This window comes from Carettochelys insculpta, chromosome 27 (genome assembly GCF_033958435.1).
Source record: "Carettochelys insculpta isolate YL-2023 chromosome 27, ASM3395843v1, whole genome shotgun sequence".
Taxonomy (NCBI): domain Eukaryota; kingdom Metazoa; phylum Chordata; order Testudines; family Carettochelyidae; genus Carettochelys; species Carettochelys insculpta.
The window spans coordinates 12,143,297-12,162,131 of record NC_134163.1 but is presented as its reverse complement, the minus strand read 5'-3'; the positions used below and the strand labels follow the sequence as shown (position 1 = coordinate 12,162,131).

The 18,835-nt window shown below is 49.6% G+C and overlaps 1 protein-coding gene and 1 non-coding gene across 6 annotated transcripts in view; one reads left to right on the top strand and one right to left on the bottom strand.

Annotated features, from left to right (window-relative positions):
- Positions 1-465: 465 nt before the first annotated feature.
- LOC142002502 (U6 spliceosomal RNA) lies at positions 466-572 on the bottom strand. The gene has a single exon (XR_012642677.1). It is a non-coding gene; the product is annotated as a U6 spliceosomal RNA (small nuclear RNA).
- A 490-nt stretch (positions 573-1,062) lies between these two features.
- Positions 1,063-18,835, top strand: part of MED16 (mediator complex subunit 16) — a 31,803-nt gene continuing 14,030 nt past the window's right edge. The window contains exons 1-13 of one of the 5 annotated variants that reach the window (XM_074978278.1): positions 1,063-1,073; positions 3,172-3,365; positions 3,675-3,782; positions 4,412-4,581; positions 6,167-6,598; positions 8,288-8,393; positions 9,104-9,259; positions 10,523-10,734; positions 12,664-12,870; positions 13,657-13,867; positions 15,057-15,190; positions 16,811-17,003; positions 18,052-18,268. In XM_074978278.1, the coding sequence (XP_074834379.1) occupies positions 3,230-3,365; positions 3,675-3,782; positions 4,412-4,581; positions 6,167-6,598; positions 8,288-8,393; positions 9,104-9,259; positions 10,523-10,734; positions 12,664-12,870; positions 13,657-13,867; positions 15,057-15,190; positions 16,811-17,003; positions 18,052-18,268 (2,282 nt within the window). In that variant the 5' untranslated portion in view covers positions 1,063-1,073; positions 3,172-3,229. Of the gene's footprint in view, positions 1,074-1,769; positions 2,347-3,171; positions 3,366-3,674; positions 3,783-4,411; positions 4,582-6,166; positions 6,599-8,287; positions 8,394-9,103; positions 9,260-10,522; positions 10,735-12,663; positions 12,871-13,656; positions 13,868-15,056; positions 15,191-16,810; positions 17,004-18,051; positions 18,269-18,835 lie in introns of those variants that run through there. The other 4 variants (XM_074978279.1, XM_074978277.1, XM_074978276.1 and 1 more) reach the window with 4 other exon arrangements.

Here is an 18,835-nt window from a genome sequence, read left to right as displayed (position 1 = left end):
TGTCCCACGAAAGCTCATCACTGAAAAAGTTATTTTGTTAGTCTTTAAAGTGCTACTGGACTGCTTTTTAGTTTTGATAGCATATAGACTAGGACGGCCTTCTCTCTCTTGCTGTTCAAGATGACCAACTTCTTGCTACATGCAGGCATAGACAAAAAATTGGGGTGTATCAACTCTCTGTAAATACCGAGACACTAAAGTTTACTTGAGATTTGGGAAATCAGGCCAGATCCTGGGGTACATTTGGATTATGGGGGAACCTTAATATGGGAGGATGGTTTGGGGTACCTCTGATGGGGGAACTTCTGATTTTTCCCAAGGCAGAAGCTTTTTGGGGGGACAGGTGGGGTGTCCCCACCCCCAAATCCATTTGTAAAAGGCTGATGCGGGAGGGGGGGTAGTTGCAAAATACTGAGGAGGTGCCCACTCCTTCCACTATGACAAGAGGGGTCTTTGCAAGACAGGAAAAATATGGAACGCTTCACGAATTTGCGTGTCATCCTTGCGCAGGGGCCATGCTAATCTTCTCTGTATCGTTCCAATTTTAGTATATGTGCTGCCGAAGCGAGCACGAATCTACGTGAAACTAGCCAAGTATTTATAGCTTTGGAGTTTAAAACGTTTACGCTGAGGGTGAGCATGATGCTTAATAAAACACATGCCAATAATAGATAATATTATTTTAATTGTGCTAAGTCTGTTATGTTCTTTTGTCACAACATTTTCTTTTCATTTGTGCTCGTGGATCTGCTAGAAATGTGCCCCCTTTCCCGCTTCAGAGGCAGGCGGTGTTGTGGGTAGGGATGTATGCAAATATGCCAAGCAACGTCCTCAGGCATAGTCCCTCCCATGAGGACTGTCTTCCGCAGTGCCTGAGCGACTCGTCCACTCACGGCTCGGCCTCCCGCTCTGAGAAGGGCTGTCAGCTTGAGTTTCCTACTCCCCGCTTCCATAGGGCTTGGGAGGCCGGCCCTGGCCCTCACCTGCTCCCTGAGCGCGGCGGTCTCTTCAGGCCCGTTTGGGGGCAGCCCTGGCCGGGGGCCTTTCTCGGTAGGCAGGAGACGGCGCGCCCGGTGCGTGCGGACGTTGGTGAATCTGGAGGGGGGAGGGGAGGGAGAGGAGATGGGGTGACTCCCCCTCTCCTCTGTGGGGGGAGGGGAGCGTTATCCCTGCCTCGCGGGAGGAGGGGGGAGAGCTGGGATAATTCCCCTCCCTCTGTGGGGGGAGGGGCAGGGGGTTAATTGCCTGTGGGGGGGGGAATCTTTGTTCTTGCTTTGGTGGGGGAGGGAGAGCTGGGATAATTCCCCTCTCTCTGTGGGGGGAGGGGCAGGGGGTTAATTGCCTGTGGGGGGGGATCTTTGTTCTTGCTTTGGTGGGGGAGGGAGAGCTGGGATAATTCCCCTCCCTCTGTGGGGGGAGGGGCAGGGGGTTAATTGCCTGTGGGGGAGGGATCTTTGTTCTTGCTTTGGCGGGGGAGGGAGAGCTGGGATAATTCCCCTCCCTTTGTGGGGGGAGGGGCAGGGGGTTAATTGCCTGTGGGGGGGGATCTTTGTTCTTGCTTTGGTGGGGGAGGGAGAGCTGGGATCATTCCCCTCCCTCTGTGCGGGGTGAGGGTGGGATGGGGGGAGGGGTAATTACCCTTCCCTTGTGGGGGAGGGGATCGTTCTTGTCTTTGCCCGTGTGGGGAAAGCGGGGGTTATCCCCTTTCCATCTGGGAAGAGGCGGACACTTCCCTGGGGCATGGTCGTGGGAGGGGTGAGCTCCTGCTCCCTGTAGCTTGGTGGCGTTGGGGTGGCTGGCATGGAAGACCCTGACTACCCTACAGTTCAGAGTGAAGGGATTGCGGCTGCGCCAGGGTGGTGATGTTGCTAGCAGGGGTTGTTGGGTGGAGAGGAAACATTGGCAGCCCCGTGGTTAGAGCGTGGCAAGTCGGCTGCTTTCTGCAGGTGTTCACATCTGCAGCTGTGGAGGCAGATGTCCGCAGCTCATTTTTGCAGATACAGGTGCCGATACAAATGACGTATCTGGAACCATGCAAATTTGCAGCTCTCCTATTTTGCTCCACAGATATCTGTCGCTCTTTTTTGTGGATATGTATTTGGATGTGGATCCAAAAAAATTGTGTATTTCTGCAGGGCTCTACCCTGACAGTGGCACACTGCACACCTCTGGAGGACCCCTTGAACCTTTTGTGACCCTCACAACACCAAGGTTGCTGATAGGTTAAGAAAAAAAAGAGGTTTTCTAAAAAGCATGTACAACTCATCAGCTCTGATCCAAGGCTAGAAACGACGTTTTCACCATAGAAGCAGCACATGTATATGGATAACATACGAGGCTGGTAGGGTTAGTGGAAAACTTAACCTATAAACTAGGAATGTGTGGCTGTAAAGATTATGAGCTCCATCCCTTCAGGGCTTTCCTTTGCCTTCAGATGCCCCAAAATGGGCTACACTCTACTAAAGAAAATCCTAATTAATGGTGCTTATGATCTGTCTGGTGAGACACACCACATCTGGCTGACAAAGGAATGAGCTGCAAAAGTTGGGGGACTCTTAGGTGGGTGGTGGGGAGAGCAGTTAATGCAGATGGGAGGAAGATGGATCTAGCTTTGTCACAGGAATTTCTAAAAGTGTAAGGTATAAAACTCTAGCCACGAGGGGGATTTTCCTCTCTGACTGATAATGTAAATCAATGCATCCTGGTTTTAATGGGGATTGTACGGAACGGCAGATTTCCCCAGGAAAGTGAAAATGGCTGCTGTTGTATACAGGGGACCTTTGACTAGGTACTTAGGTTCCTTTAAGCATATGGGCATATCTCTGCGGAGGAGATGGATGCTGCTGCAGTCGATCTTCTGGGGTTCGATTTAGTGCATCTGGTAGGGACACGATAAATCTAACTCACAGGATGCTTCCATCAGTGCCAGTACTTCTGCTCCTTGTGAGGTGTAGGGGAAGTTGATGGGGCCATTGGGTGTTGTGGACGTTCTGCAGTGGAGATGGTGCAGAAGCATGAATTAATGTCCATCAACTCCAGCTGTGTAATTAGTATAGCTGTATTTGTGTATTTGAATTCAACCTTCCATTTCAGTGTGGACCTGGCCTATGACAATGCAATAGACTCTCCTCCTATTCAGAGATTAGTCATTCTTCTCTTTTCTACACATAGGAATCTGTGAATAGGCTTTCAACAGGCAAGTGATGCCTTGGAGGTCTTCCAGGGCACAATGGATTTGGCCTATGTCTGTGAGTGGGAGAAAAGGCCCAAAAGCAACCACTGTCCTTCCATCCCGCTGGAGTGCGCTTGGTCCTGCAGGAACCTGATTGCCTTTACAACAGATCTCAAAAATGAGGAGGAAAAAGGTACATTTCATCCCACTTCTGTGGCTTGTGATTTTATCTGTTCTCCCTCCCCACACCTATTCATGACCGCCACTGGGAAAATGCCTGCTGTAGGCTATTCTTGCTGTGGAAAAAATGCTCTGATTATGTCTTCAATTCGTCAAAGCAGAGACGTGGTTTCTTGTACTTATAAAGCTGTATATGTTTGTGGCCCTATACAAATTATTGACGCTTTTGCTGGTGTTGGGCAATAAAAAATTGAATGTTTTAAAAATGACCCAACCTCCCACTGCAAATTTTTGAAAGGACTTGGTGTCTCTCCCTGTCTAGATCTTACCCACATGATCCATATCCTGGACACAGAGCATCCATGGGATGTTTATTCCATTAACTCTGGGCATAGTGAAATCATCACCTGTTTGGAATGGGATCAGTCAGGTACTCTTTGCTTTTATAGTTGGGAGTGTTTTTGCTCACGGCGTGATGTGGCAGAGAGAGGCATTTATGGAGATTTTTCTTTTTTAGATTCCTGCTGTCTGAAATCTCTGTACAGTACACATCATGTAACATCTGCACTGTTCTGCTCAGTCAGATCTGCCTTGTGAGGTCCATAATGGATTTAGTCGAGAACTGTGCTGCTCGTTTTTCTTGGGTTAGATACCAGCAGTAGGTGGTTCTGGTTTAGCACTGGATATCCCCCTGAGTATCACAAGCCACCTCTTGAGGTCCAGCCTGTAGTAGCTGAAGGTACTGAAGGAGGCACTTTTAAAATCCCGTAGTGAGTGAGAGCTCTGGATCATTGAGGAATTAACATGACTCGGATAAGTTTTCACAATACCACCAATCCGCCGTAGGAACTGGTGCTCAGGATTAAATTGCTGCTTGAATTAAGAGTTTTCTGCCAATGTTGGTTTGAGCACAGTGTTACATAGCCCTTTTGTCTTGCATTGTGTGCCTCCCCGCTCCCAGCATTGACTTGAATAGGAGGCCGGTGGCTGAGTTTCTGGTCATTTCTGCAAGAGGTGTGCGCTGACTTTTCTATTCTTCTTTCAACTGTTTTGCATTAGGTTCCAGGCTCCTGTCCGCAGATGCAGATGGGCACGTCAAGTGCTGGAGCATGACAGATCACCTGGCCAACAGCTGGGAGAACACTGTGGGCAGCATGGTGGAGGGAGATCCGATTGTAGCGCTTTCCTGGTTGCACAATGGGGTGAAGCTAGCCTTGCATGTAGAAAAGGTTTGTGCTAACTTTTGCACAGGGAATGTGCAAGGAAGGAGCTACAGAGGAGGACTGCCAGAGGTTAGGACAGGGGTCTGAGGGCACATCTGTACTACAGGGAAGATTGACCTTGCCACACTCGATCTCCACTGGTTCGATGTACGTACTTAGTGAGGATGTGCTAAATCGAATTTACGGGGCGCCCCCATCGACCGCAGTGCTCCTTCCCCTCGGTAGGAGTACAGGAAGTCAACTAGAGTGCAGGCTCCTTTCAGACTCCTTTAGTGGAGATGGCACCAAATCCTGAATTAAGGTGCATCGACTTTAGCTGCGTAATTAACGTTGCTGAAATTGCATACCTTAATTCAACCTTCCTCTGTAGTATAGACCTGCCCTAAGATTAGGGAGAAGTCGGTTCAAGTCTTTGCATTGACTTCGTTTATAACCTTGGGTAAATGGCTTAGCCTTCCTGCCTCAGTTTCCCTTCCCTAAGGTGAGCGAGTATCGCACTGCCTTATCTCATAGGGTATTGCGAGGATAAATTCCTTCAGGATTCTAAGATTTGCTTACACCATAGACAGCCTGCTTGGTCTAAATAGCTCCCTGATTCCAGAGAAGATCCAGGGGCTTTGGTAAACTTTTCACGCAGCAGAACATCTGATAATACACAACCTTCACGGTGTCCTGATGAGATAACTATTTGTTCCATTTTATGGATGAAATGTCTTGCCCAAGACTGCCAAGCAAGTTGGTGTTGGAGCAAGAAAGAGAGGAACGTGATTCCAATTCTCTGCTCAAATCAGCAGCCTAAACTGAACTTCATTCTGTCCGTCTCTGGTCTCGTGTATTCTATCCATCATTGTGTCATTGCCAGGACAAAGGAAGCTTAGCTTTGCTTTTCCTTCTCCGAGAAACCAAAAAGGAGGCAAATAGGCCTTTATTGGCTCAACGTGCACATGCGTAGTAAGGATCCCTGCATTTCTATTATACCTCTTGCCAGAGGAGCTCAGTTTTAAAAAGTGTTGATGATTTTCTCAAGCTCTCTGTCAAGTGAGGACCGAGTATGAGGGCAAAGTAGTATCCAGGGCCAGACAACGTGGAAATGGCAGAGTCAGGAAAAAGAAAGAATTTGGTGTCCTGCTTCCCAGTTCCCTGCTTAACTCTCTAATCTAGTGATCCTCAGACTGAGTTCTGTAAGCTGCAAGTGGCTTTTGAATATGTCTCTTGTGGCTCTTTGCAGCACATGATGTTGAAACGTGGGGGGCTTTTAATTATTAACCATCGGGGCACTTCTCTATGTTAAACAATTGTAGTTGATAAAATAATGATACGTGGTCATCCATTTTGCTATGAGAATAATATGATATATAAGACTATTTCCCCTGCATACTTTTAAAGCCTGAATACATAGTACTTTGTGAAACAAAGAATTCACATTTCTGTAGCTCTTTTGGGTAACGCTGACCTCTGATGTGGCTCCAGAGTCTCTGAGGTCTGAGTATCGCTTCTCTAGGCCACGCTAAAGTGATAGTAAAGGAAGAGTCAGGCAACAGGAGAGTCCCTGGGATCAAACCTCTCTATGTACATTGATCTCCCTTTGCAGTCTGGAGCGTCGAACTTTGGCGAGAAATTTTCCCGGGTCAAGTTCTCTCCCTCCCTGACTCTGTTTGGTGGGAAGCCCATGGAAGGCTGGATTGCTGTGACCATCAGCGGCCTGGTGACGGTCTCTCTTCTCAAGCCCAATGGGCAAGTGCTGACGTCCACGGAGAGCCTGTGCCGTCTGCGCTGCCGTGTCGCCCTGGCGGACATTGCCTTCACTGGTGGGGGAAACATTGTGGTGGCCACCTCGGATGGCAGCAGCACCTCTCCCGTCCAGTTTTACAAGGTCTGCGTCAGCGTAGTGAACGAGAAATGCAAAATTGACACCGAGATTCTGCCCTCCCTGTTCATGCGGTGCACCACGGATCCAGCCCGCAAGGACAAGTATCCAGCAATCACGCATTTGAAATTCCTCGCCAGGGACATGTCAGAGCAGGTGAGCTCCTTCTTCCTGTGGTCTACCGGCATTCCAAGAGTTAGCTGCCTAGGAATGGGAAGGACATGCTGGTCCTATGAGCTCTTCCTACAGCTTTCTAACCAGTAGCCCCTCTTTTGCTGCACTCTGAGGCTCTCCACCAGCTCACCAGTGCTCATCAGTCTTGTAGAACAGTCCTCCACTGCATTTCTAGTCCTCTAGACTGTGGTGGTTGGGCCGTATTGTGAGATGTGTACATGATGTGTTACACACTGGGGTACTAGACAGTAGTAGCTGGGTGCACTTTGTCCTGACAAAACCAGACTTATTGCTCCTGGTTGCAGTTGTCTCTGTTGGGAGACTTTTTAAGCAAACAGCTGATCTAGGAGGCCATGGCAGGTTGAACCTCTCTAGTCCAGCAACATCTGTGGTCTGGCATGATTTCAGTTAGCAGGATTTCCACTTATCAGGAGTGTGGCCAAGTTTCCCAGGGTCCCATAAAGTTTGTTTAAATCACCAGACCTGGATCTCCATGTTCTGTGCTGTTGTTGAGCTGCAATTTACCCCTGGTTATCTAAGAGTTCAGTAAGCAGTGGAAGTGTTGGCAATGGCACTAGACAATATTGACCTCCCTTGGTTTGGCAAGTTCTCTAGTTTGGCACCTGCAGGTGCTGGTTGAGAGAGGCTTCAACCTGTAGTCTGTTCACAGGATTCTGCAATATGAAGTCTTTTAGTTGTAGCTGAGTGCTTCAAAGCCAGCCCAGGTCAAAATGCTTAAAGGTCTCGTAAGCTTTTGGTCTGCCTGAAGTGATTTGGTGGCAGAAATTCGTTTGGCAAAGGGCAGGTTCCTGATTCACAGAAGTCACCATGTTTGGTAGTCATTGGAGACATCTCTGTAGAGGGGCCAAGAACTGGGTGATGATAAAGAGCAACTCCCACTCCTAGCTATTTTCTTCAAGTCAGAGCAGAGCACATTATGTCCGAGTATCTGAATAACTTTCCAGTAGCTAAGTAGAGTTTACAGTTTCTAGGGCTGTCAGTTCAATTTCTCCTGTTTGGTTTTATGATTTTGTTTTCTCCTCACATTTAGGGAAAAATGCATTTTACAGATTTGTAGGAGAAGAAGCAGAGCAGTGGCTATAAAAGTGTTCATCATTTGGAGGTGCAAAGAGCATGAAACCTGCTAGATATCCATATCAAAATTTTGCCATGATGCCTGTCTCATAAGGGTGGGGAGAGTTAAACATTCAAAGAAATAGGGATGTTAACCGGTAAGCCTTACCCTAAGTGGCTTACGGTTATGGTTAACCAGTGGGGGTTGGAGAAGCCCACCACAAACAGGGAAGCTGCTCAGGGGTGTGCTGCAGCTTGGCCGGAGCAGCCCTCATCCCTCATTCGGGCTATAGTGGCACCTGCCCCCCATTTCCCTCCCCATCTAATTGGTCAACCAGTTAAACTTAATATTTAACTGGTTAACTAATTAAACAGAATTTTACATCCCTACAAGGAAGCGTTTGGAACTTCATGTGTTGCAAAATCTCTGTTTTTCACTTGCGGAATATGAACCAAGTGAGAAGAAAACAGCCCTGTACTTGGAATTTCAACAATTAAATTAGCAGAGCTCCCCACTTCCTCTTGGTGTAGAGGATGGGCTGAAAAGGCACAGCTTTGTAGCTGTGCCTGGTTTGAAATTTCCTTTCGGCTTTGAAGGTGCTGCTCTGCGCCTCCAACCAGAACAGCAGCATCGTGGAGTGCTGGTCTCTCCGGAAAGAGGGCTTGCCAGTCAATAACATCTTCCAGCAGATCTCTCCTGTGGGTGAGTTTCAATAGCTGAAGTTCTTTAAAAATGGAAGCACAAGCACAGAAGATCAAACCTTTGTGTAAACACTTGACCCAGTTGTGACGTGAAACCCCTTCTTTATTCCTCTGTGCACTCTTTCGCCCTGTCCTCCTGTTCATCTGTTTTGGTTGCATCTATCTGTGCGCAGAATGCAGTAAAGTGTGTGCATTTCCAAGAGAAAGCTACAGGGAGATTGTTTCACTCAATAATAATGTGTGCGCTTTGGTTTTTGCAGCTTGCTTGTATACACGCTTTTCCTGCTGAGAACAAGCATGTGCTAAATCTTTCTAAACAAACGTGCGCATCAGACACGTCTTAATCAGCCTGTGTAGCCAGGGAATTTATCCCATTGTGCTTTGTGTATAGAATCCAATCTGTGTGGTTTGTCCAAGGTTAAATGGATCCTGCTATTATTGCGAAGGTTCAGTAGTTAGCACGAGAAGAGCCTTTTGTCCTGATGATTTAGGAAAATGAATAACCACACAACTTTTTTGTATGACTAACGAATGTAGAATAAAAACAAAACCTTTTGTTTTTCTGGGGAAATGCGTCAGTCTGTTTGAATAAGCATAATTAGTGTTTAATTCCAAGTATGTTTTGGGGGTGAGAATTCAAAGCTGAGACATCCATGGCACTTTCCATGACACTTTTACATGAAATGTTGTCGTTTTGTTTTTTCTTTGAAGTTGGAGACAAGCAGCCAATGATACTGAAATGGCGGATTCTGTCAGCCACCACCGATTTGGATCGCGTTTCAGCTGTGGCTTTGCCAAAACTGCCCATTTCTCTAACCAATACTGATCTGAAAGTGGCCAATGACACCAAATTCTTCCCTGGACTGGGTGAGAAGGCTTATTTTCTGAACATTTAGCTGCTGATGGAAGTTTTACTGCCTTTGTGTATAGAGAGAGCCTCAGCTACTTTGGACTGTGTTTGTGTGTTTCTTGGTCGAAGGTGCCCTGCAGGCATGAAGAAATCCTTAAAAACTGGGTTAAGACTGTTCCGCTGGGGTTGGTTGCATCCCTCTAGCAGTGAGGAGGAGCTTACATGGGAAGAATTGTTCTGTGTGCAGGGTGCCTGGGGACCTCTTGGAAGAACTTTTTCTGCATGTCTGCTAGTGGGCACTGAAAAAATCTAGAAAGGTCGGGGCTCCTGTTCTCGATGTCTGTGCAGTGGTACTAACAAGGTTGGCGCAGAGGAGGGTTGGTTGGTAGAGGTTACAGAGGTGGATGAGAATCAGGATTTCTGAGTTCTTTGATTTTTCTGCTGTCTAGCTTGGTGAACTTGGGCAAATCACTTAGGGGTATACTGGTATCACCGTGATGGGTCAATATGGAGACCTGATAAGAATTGTTTGCTTTTTCCAAAGTGTGAGCGTCCATAACTCCCCCATGGAGTTACCAGAAGCACTCAGCAATTCCACAAATCAGGCCCTGACTCAGTTTGCACAGCCTGTCATGTGTGTCTCATTTTTGCAGTACATCTACATAGCAGCCGGGGGTGTAATTTCTAACTCAAGTAGACATTTGCATATTAACTTTAATAGAGCTAGCATGTTAAAAATAACAGTTCCCATGGGAGGGGCTAGGTACCCTTCTTGTTTGAGACCCCGCGTTTGTATCTTATCAATCTTATTTGAGACCCTAGGTTTGTATTCAGATGGTGAACCTGTCCTGCTGCTGCAGCTCCACAGCTGTTTTTAGCATGGTAGGTAGATCAAAGTTGTCTGTGTGCTCACCTGAGCTGGAGCTCAGACATCAGTTCCAGGGCAGACAGTCTTAGGCTGTCGGTTTTGGGGAGCAGGACCCCTCTGTGTTTAACACACAACAGAGTGGGTATTCTTTGTACCTACCTCCACTCAGTGAGATGTTTGCAGGGTGCTTTGAGGTTCTCTAGGAGCAGACCCTGTAGAAGGGCCAGGTGTTCTTATTGCTGTGAAAATGTGGGGCAGGCTGCGGAAGAGAGGCTTTTGGTCGGCTGGAGATTGTCGGGCTGTCTGCAGAGATGCTGTTTGGCCATGTGGTGGCTGCGTGTGTCTTCTGGCAGGTGGTATGGGCTCCTAATAGGAGTCACTTGCTAAACGCCCAGATATTTCTTTCTTCCAGGTCTGGCTTTGGCCTTCCATGATGGTAGTGTCCACATAGTTCATCGCTTGTCCTTGCACACCATGGCTGTGTTCTATGGTTCTTCTTCTCAGCGTCCGGTGGATGAGCAGGCAATCAAAAGGCAGCGGACCGCCGGGCCTTTGGTCCACTTCAAAGCCATGCAACTCTCCTGGACTTCACTGGCCCTGGTTGGGATTGATAACCATGGCAAGGTACTTGGCTTTGTGATATAAAATGTGGGAAAAGACTTATTAACTCTTCCAGGCCAGGCCAAGCTCCCTTCACTTCAGTAGGACCCTTCTCTGCTTGCTCATAAATGGCTCGAGCAGTGGTCCTTCCAGAATTTCATAGGGACATTATTATAAGTCCATTAGATTTCACCGGTAGGGAATCTCCTCCGAGGTGGTGCTTGCATTTGTCCTTTGTTTAAGACTGCGGTGTCCAATACATGGCGAATAGGACACTGCGGTGTGGCAAATACAGGGATGGCCAACTTGCAGCTCTTGGAGCCTTTAAATGTGGCTCCTCTTGACAGCCACATGCGGAGACTGCTGCTCACTCGCTCCACGCATGTTCCCCACCGCGTGGTGGAAGGAGCGCGTGGCAGCAGCAGCGGTTCTAGTTAGTTGCCGGCATTGAATTAGAACGGGTGTGGGAGCCTGGCTCTGGGGAGAGGACATTTATTTAGAGTGGTGGGGTGGGTGGGCTGGGAGTGCCTGGCTCTGGGGGAGGGGGAGGGCATTTATTTAGAGCGGTGGGCTGGGAGTGCCTGGCTCTGGGGGTGGGGAAGGGCATTTATTTACAGTGGTGGGGTGGGTGGGCTGGGAGTGCCTGGCTCTGGGGGAGGGGGAGGGCATTTATTTACAGTGGTGGGGTGGGTGGGCTGGGAGTGCGTGGCTCTGGGGGAGGGGGAGGGCATTTATTTACAGTGGTGAGGTGGGTGGGCTGGGAGTGCGTGGCTCTGGGGGAGGGGGAGGGCATTTATTTACAGTGGTGGGGTAGGTGGGCTGGGAGTGCGTGGCTCTGGGGGAGGGGGAGGGCATTTATTTAGAGCAGGCAGCAAATGTGGCAAATACGGAAACACGACAACCCCAAGTGTGGCGATCTTTGAATTCCTGTTGGACACTGCTGGTTTAAGAGAACTGTGTCTCCAGCTTGGAAGTAACTAAAAATTGCTATCAGAGAGATAGCTGAGTTAGTCTGTGTCTTCAAAAACAATAAGAGGTCCTGTGGCACCTTATAGACAAAGAGATATTTTTGAGCATAAGCTTTCGTGGTCGAAGACCCACTTCATCAGATGCACGAGTGGAGGTGTTTCAGAGGAGGATTTAAAGAGGGGATCTCAGTCAAGGGGAGGGCCAGAGCTGACAAGGTCTGTTCAGTCAAGGTGGATGTGGCCCATTATCAGCAGTTAACATGGAGTTGTGAACACCAAAAGGGGAGAGATCAAGTCAGTTCAGTCATGGGAGATGTGGCCCATTATCTGTAGTCAAAGTGGAAGTGTGAACATCAAGAGCGGAAAAACTGCTTTTGTAATGGGCCAGCCACTCCCAGTCTCTGTTCAATCCTTGGTTGAAGGAGTCTAATCTGCAAATGGATTGAAGCTGTGAAATTTCTCTGTGCACTTTATTTTTGATTTTTGTTGTTGTTGTAGGACTGCTACTTTTAAGTCTGTTACTGAGTGTCCAGGGAGATGGAAGCGTTATCCCACAGGTTTGTGTGTGTTGCCGTTCCTGAGGTCTGATTTATGTCCCTGTACTCTTTTAAGAATTGCTAATGTCAGATATCTGGTCTGCTAGCTTTTGTGGAATGAATTGAATAGGCCTCGGTCCAGATAGTGCAGCTCTCCCCAGAACTGGCTGCTTGTTGCCAGTTTTATCAGTGAAGCTAAGGTCTGAGCCATGGAGACAGAGCTGCCTTTACCCTGGGAGATTGTCTCCCCAGATCATAGTGGAGGTATTTGGGTAGGATGTAGTGTAGACAGAACTTGCTGGAACGTTGCTGACACTTGTCTCTCTTGGAGGTTTTGTAGATCAGTGATGACTTTGTTTAATCTCTTCCCGCTCTGATTCCACAGGGTGTTAGTCCTTTAGTAAAGATGGATCTGTGTGATGGATATTCTCTTCCCTTTCTTTCTTCAGCTGAGTATGCTCCGGATCTCTCCCTCCATGGGCCATGTGCTGGACATGAACATGTCCCTCCGCCACCTGCTGTTCCTGCTGGAGTACTGCATGGTGACAGGGTATGACTGGTGGGATATTCTGCTCCATGTTCAGCCCAGCATGGTGCAGAACCTGGTGGAGAAGCTGCACGAGGAGTATATGCGCCAGAACGCAGCCCTGCAGCAGGTGAGCGGTCAACGGAGAAGCAGGGGGCATGGTGCGGGTGGGACCGGGTCGGAGGGGAGTGAGGAACAGGAGGGGGTGGGGATGTTAATTTACATGGGACTGTAGTGAATTTCCAGGGATTACTTTAGCTACTAGGCTACGCTGCCTCTCTGAATCTGGCGTTTGTGTACGTTCAGGCGTGGAGTGATTGCAGAGGGCGTCTGACTTCAGCCAGGGCACACAAAGTTAGGGCTGGCCTAGAGTTGCCAGGGCCTGGTGCTACAGTCAAAGTCCAGTCATGAAGCCCCAAGGGCTTCAGCTCTAAGTTACAGTCCCCCACCCCCCGGCCTGGGGCTGAAGCCCTGGGTTTTTGGCCTTGGGCCCCGCACCTGGGGCAGTAGAACTGAGGCTTTGGTCCCCCTCCTGGGGTCATGCAGTAATTTTTATTGTCAGAAGGGGGTTGTGATGCACTGAAGTTTGAGAACCCCTGGGCTAATGGGGTTACCCCCATGGGAGAGCACTGGTTGGTTTAGCGTTAGCACTTTAATCAAACGTTTGGCACCACTGGACTTGACTGCCCTGCCTTAAGAGTATTCGATTTCAGCTGTTCATGCTGGGTAACAGCTTTTGAGAAGCTCCTGGTGGTGCCTGATGTTGACAAGGAACCGTGGCCAGCGGCAGAACATACTGCAAATAGCCTTATTTCCTCAGGGTGATGGTTAGAGAGGGGAGAGTTTTTGTTTTAAGTAGGTTCATTCTAACTCTGATCTTGTTTCTGTACCATCTTGGTGACTCCCTGTCAAACAGGTTCTCTCCACACGCATCGTTGCCATGAAGGCCTCTCTCTGCAAGCTTTCCTCCAGCACGGTGGCACGAGTGTGTGACTATCACGCCAAACTCTTTCTGATTGCCATCAGCTGCACCTTGAAATCACTGCTTCGCCCTCACTTCCTGAACACTCCGGACAAGAGCCCTGGAGACCGGCTCACCGAGATCTGCTCCAAGATTACGGACATAGGTAGCAGTCCATATCCATGGATACAGCACAGCGTTCTTTAGGGTGGATGGTGTAATGGGGTTCAGGGGTCCCCAAGCACTGCACCCTGTCTGCAGGCAAGAGGGACTCTCACTCAGCAGGTAGAATGGGAAATTTATTAGTCAACAGAGGCACAGCCCAGTACAGAGGTGTCAGTACAGCCGGCAGAGGCAGACATTCCAACCCATCTCGGGGAGAGGAGCTCGAGGGGTGCTACCATCTGGGGTCTAGCTTCCCCTCAGCCCCGGCTAGCTGCTTTCCCACGCTCTCCCCAGCTTCTAACTGCCGCCTCTGATTCAAAACCCAACTCTTCCCTGTTCTTTGTCGAGGTCAGAGGTGTTACCTGCCAGCTTAGGTTACAGCCCCAGGGGGTCATCCTTAGCTGCTGTGAGCTGCTCTGCCTGTCACACACAGATACCCAGCCTGGTTCTCTCACACCCACCCCACGCTCCATCACAGATGATCACTGCTTATCAGCTCCCTCCCTTTCTGAATCACTCTTCTGTTGAATAGTAACAGAGAGAAAGTCGGGCTAGTCTATATACTATCAAAAAAGTCTTTTGTTAGGGGGTCCTTATGTCAGGGTGGATGTAGGGGGAGAGGGGCGGTGGGAGATGGTATCAGCCCCCAGCAAAGGTTCACTTTTGAACTTGAGAAATGCTGGTAGATCCCCAACAAGATGAGGGTGTCAGAGACCAGACTCCCACCAATGAAAAAGGATAATGTGGGCAACACCATGCAGGCTGGAGATGAAGGTTTCCCAGAGGTGTGTTTATATTGTGATGGCATATAGATGTTCCAGCTAGAGTCAGTCCTGCAGGTTCAGGGCACTGACACACACATAACGAGAGCAGAGACTTTTCTCAGAAGAGCTTATGGTCTAATTAGACATGGGAGGGTAGAAGAAAAAGAGGCAGCGGGGGAAAGGGACACACAGCAGGTCAGTGACAAAGCTGAGACCAGAGTTTAAGTGTCCTGCATCCCAACCCATCACCTTACCCAGTGACCCACCCGACCTATTGCAGGATGTACTTTTGGGGTCAGGGTAAAGCTGCTTGGATTCATAGTTGCCAGCTGCGTATGACAGAGAGGAGAGCAGTGTGTTCACAGCGGCGGATGCTCCAAGAGCCTGTTTCTTCCAGTGCCAAGAGCCATCTTGCTTCCATTTCAGACATCGACAAAGTGATGATTAACCTGAAGACAGAGGAGTTTGTCCTGGAGATGACCACACTGCAGTCTCTGCAGCAGCTCATCCAGTGGGTGGGGGACTTTGTGCTCTATCTGCTTGCCAGCCTCCCTAACCAGGTGAGGGGGCCTGTCATTGGTCACTGTTGGGAACAGGATGCTGGGCTGGATGGACCTCTGGTCTGACCCAGCCTGGCTGGTCTTATGAGAACTTGTCCTCCACTTCTGGCTTGGTGACTAAGGCAGCATTGCATGGGGGTGGTAATGAAAGCCCTTCCTTCATTCAGGGGCCTTGTATTGGGTTAATCAATGTGCCCAGCATGTACTGGTGTCCTAGAGATAGACTGCTCTGTCCTAATTATACATACAATATGATGGGGGCAAATTTAGCTACAACAGATCAGGAAAGGGATCTTGGAATTATAGTGGATAGTTCTCTGAAAACATCCACGCAGCGTGCAGCGGCAGTCAGTAAAGCAAATAGGATGTTAGGAATAATTAAAAAAGGGATAGAAAATAAGACAAAGAATATCTTACTTCCCCTATATAGAACTATGGTACGCCCACATCTTGAGTACTGCGTGCAGATGTGGTCTCCTCACCTGAAAAAAGATATGTTGGCGTTAGAAAAGGTTCAGAAAAGGGCAACTAAAATGATTAAGGGTTTGGAACGGGTCCCATATGAGGAGAGGCTAGAGAGACTGGGACTTTTCAGTCTAGAAGAGAGGAGACTGAGGGGCGATATGATAGAGGTATATAAAATCATGAATGGTGTGGAGAAAGTGAATACAGAAATGTTGTTTACTTGTTCCCATAATATAAGAACTAGAGGACACCAAATGGAATTAATGGGTAGCAGGTTCAAAACTAATCAAAGAAAGTTTTTCTTCACACAACGCACAGTCAGCCTGTGGAACTCCTTACCAGAGGATGCTGTGAAGGCCAGCACTCTAACAGAGTTTAAAAAAGAGCTCGATCAATATTTGGAGGTTAGGTCCATAGATGGCTATTAGCAAGGGGTAAGGTACAGTGCCGAGCCTTTTGTCGAAGGCGGGAGATGGATGGCAGGAGACAAATTGCTTGATCATTGTCTTCGGTTGACCTCCTCTGGGGCACCAGGCGTTGGCTACTGTCGGCAGACAGGATACTGGGCTGGATGGACCTTTGGTCTGACCCAGTATGGCTGTTCTTATGAGGCCATCTTAAAGCCACATACGTCTTTTTCAGTGGAACTTTTCCTCTTGCAGTGTGCTAAAGGAAATGGAGTGTGCAGGGCCACGTAAAGGAAATAACCCTGCTTAGCCTTTTTCCTAGGACCTGTTATCTCCATCCGAGTGCTTCCAAGTATTAAGACAGCCAGCAGCACCATTTTCTTACGGGGGGGGAGGGTTTGACTTACAATTACTCAAAAAGTTGGTGGCAGAGCTAGGAATTGAAACCACAAGCCCTGGTTTTGGTCATGCTCATCCCAGAGTAAATCCAGAGTAACTGTGAATGGAGAAACCACCGGCGAAAGTGAAGGCAGAGTTGAACTCCTGACTTCTGATCTGCTCTGTGCCTGCCTGCCGCGAGCACAAACGCACGTGGCACTCTGCTAACCTGTTGCTCTGCTGCAAAAGTGAGCAGATGATGACAGTCGTGGGGGCCCTAGAGGTATTGTTGTTAGATCACCTGTATGGGAAACAGAGCTCACTCCTCTGAACTATCAGCCTGGATCATAAAAGTTTCTTGTCCCTGCAGGGGTCCCTTTTGCGGCCAGGACACAGCTTCCTGCGAGATGGGGCATCGCTGGGGATGCTCAGAGAGCTCATGGTGGTGATCCGCATCTGGGGCTTGTTGAAACCAAGCTGTCTCCCTGTTTACACAGCAACCTCCGACACCCAGGACAGCATGTCCCTGCTCTTCAGGCTGCTGACTAAGCTCTGGCTGTGCTGTAAGGGTTTAACTCTTCCCAGAATTAGAGAGACTCATCCTCTCTTCGGGTGTTGCATATTGTGCACAGGAAAAGCACTTAAAGATAACGAGGCTCTGGCTAGGTCTGTAGCAATTAGAAAGCGAAAGAGGCAAGAGCAGTGGTCACCAGCTGGTTGGTCGTGATGGACCAGTCGATCCTGTAGGTTTGCCCAGATGTGTCTTCTCTCTGGCCGTGCCACTAAGGCTGCTCCCTGCCCTCCCTGAGTCCACATCACCCCCACAGCAGCCAGCACACCTCTGCATCCCCAGAGAACGGGGAAGGACGGGGGTCTCTGCACTGCTCTTGCCTGGAAGCATTGCTTCCTCTCCCCTGCTGCTCCCGTTGGCTGGGAATGGGGACCGGTGGCCCAAGGGAGTGGCAAGGGCAGCGTGCAGAGCCGTGTACTGCCTCCCCGCCCCCAGGCCTATCAGGTTTCGTTGGCCTCTTCAGGCAGCTGTGTGGGGCTGGAGCAGGAATCGAGCTTGGTTTAGCCCTGCTACACCACTACTCAGGAGCCAGATCAGGGAAGTGCCACTGGGAAGGAGCCCACATCCCAATCCCCTCCCAGAGCCAGCACCCTGTACCTCCTCCTACATCCCAACACCCCGCCCCAGCCCGTAGCTGCCTCCTGCAGCCAAACCCCCCTGCAGAACTTGCACCCAACCCACTGCCCCCCGGCTCAGCCCAGAGCCCCCCTCTCACGCTGTGTACCCTGCGCCTCATTCCGGAACCCGCATCCCCTCCGGGCACCCAAGCCCTGTGCCCCAGCCCAATGAAATTGAGGGGGAGCGAGCAACCGGGGATGGGGGAGTGGGAAGGAGTGGGGTAGATCCTGGGTTGCCCTTAAATTCAAAAACTGCTCCTGGGTGTGAAAGGGCTGGTGATCACCAAGCTACAGGGATAATAGCCAGTTTCCTGAGCTGCTGTACTGAGTCAGGGAGGGGGAAGCAAGAAGGCAGCACCACTTCTTGTGCTTTAAGCAAGTAGCGTGTTTGAGTTCTCTCTCTGTGCTCTGTCTCCCACGCAGGTCGAGATGAAACTCACCCCAGTGAGCCGGACGACACCCTGATTGACGAGTGCTGTCTTCTACCGAGCCAGTTGCTCATTCCCAATGTCGACTGGCTGCCCATCAATGACGGGATTATCAGCAGGCTGCAGAACAAGCAGCTCGTCAGGCTGCAGTTCGGGAAGGCCCCTGGGCTGGTGGGTCACACCATCTCGTCGCAGTTTGATGTCTTTGTCAGGTATGGACATCTGAAACAAGCAGGTGATACGGTGAGAGCAGAGAATGGGCTGGGGCTTAGCATTCCCAAGTCCTCTTCTCAGCTTTGGACAGAGCGTGGATCTAGCCATCACAGTAAAGTGGACCGGAATTCAGTAGTGCTAGTCCCATTAGGGATGTAAAATCCCATTTAATTGGTTAACTGATTAAAGGGGTGAAGGGGCAGCTAGGGAGGCTGCTCTAGCCTAGCTGGGTTCGAGTGGTGTCCTTCCCACACACAGCCCGCCCCCACTGACAGGCTGCTCCAGCTGGGCTGGAACATCCTGCTTGCGGCAATGCCGTAGATGGGATGCTTCAGCCAGTCCAGAGCAGCCCCCATCCATGGCAGCCCCAGGGCGACTGGAGCAACTTCTCAAGCTGATGTGGACGGGGATCCCACTCATGGCAGCTCTTGGGCGGGGCTGGAGCAGCCCTCTGCCCACAGGGGGCTCCTCCAGCCTGTAGTGGTTAATCGTAACTGGTATGCCTCATCCATTTAGGGAGAGGGTTACCAGTTAACATCACTGCCTCCTGTCTTAGGGTGAGGAGG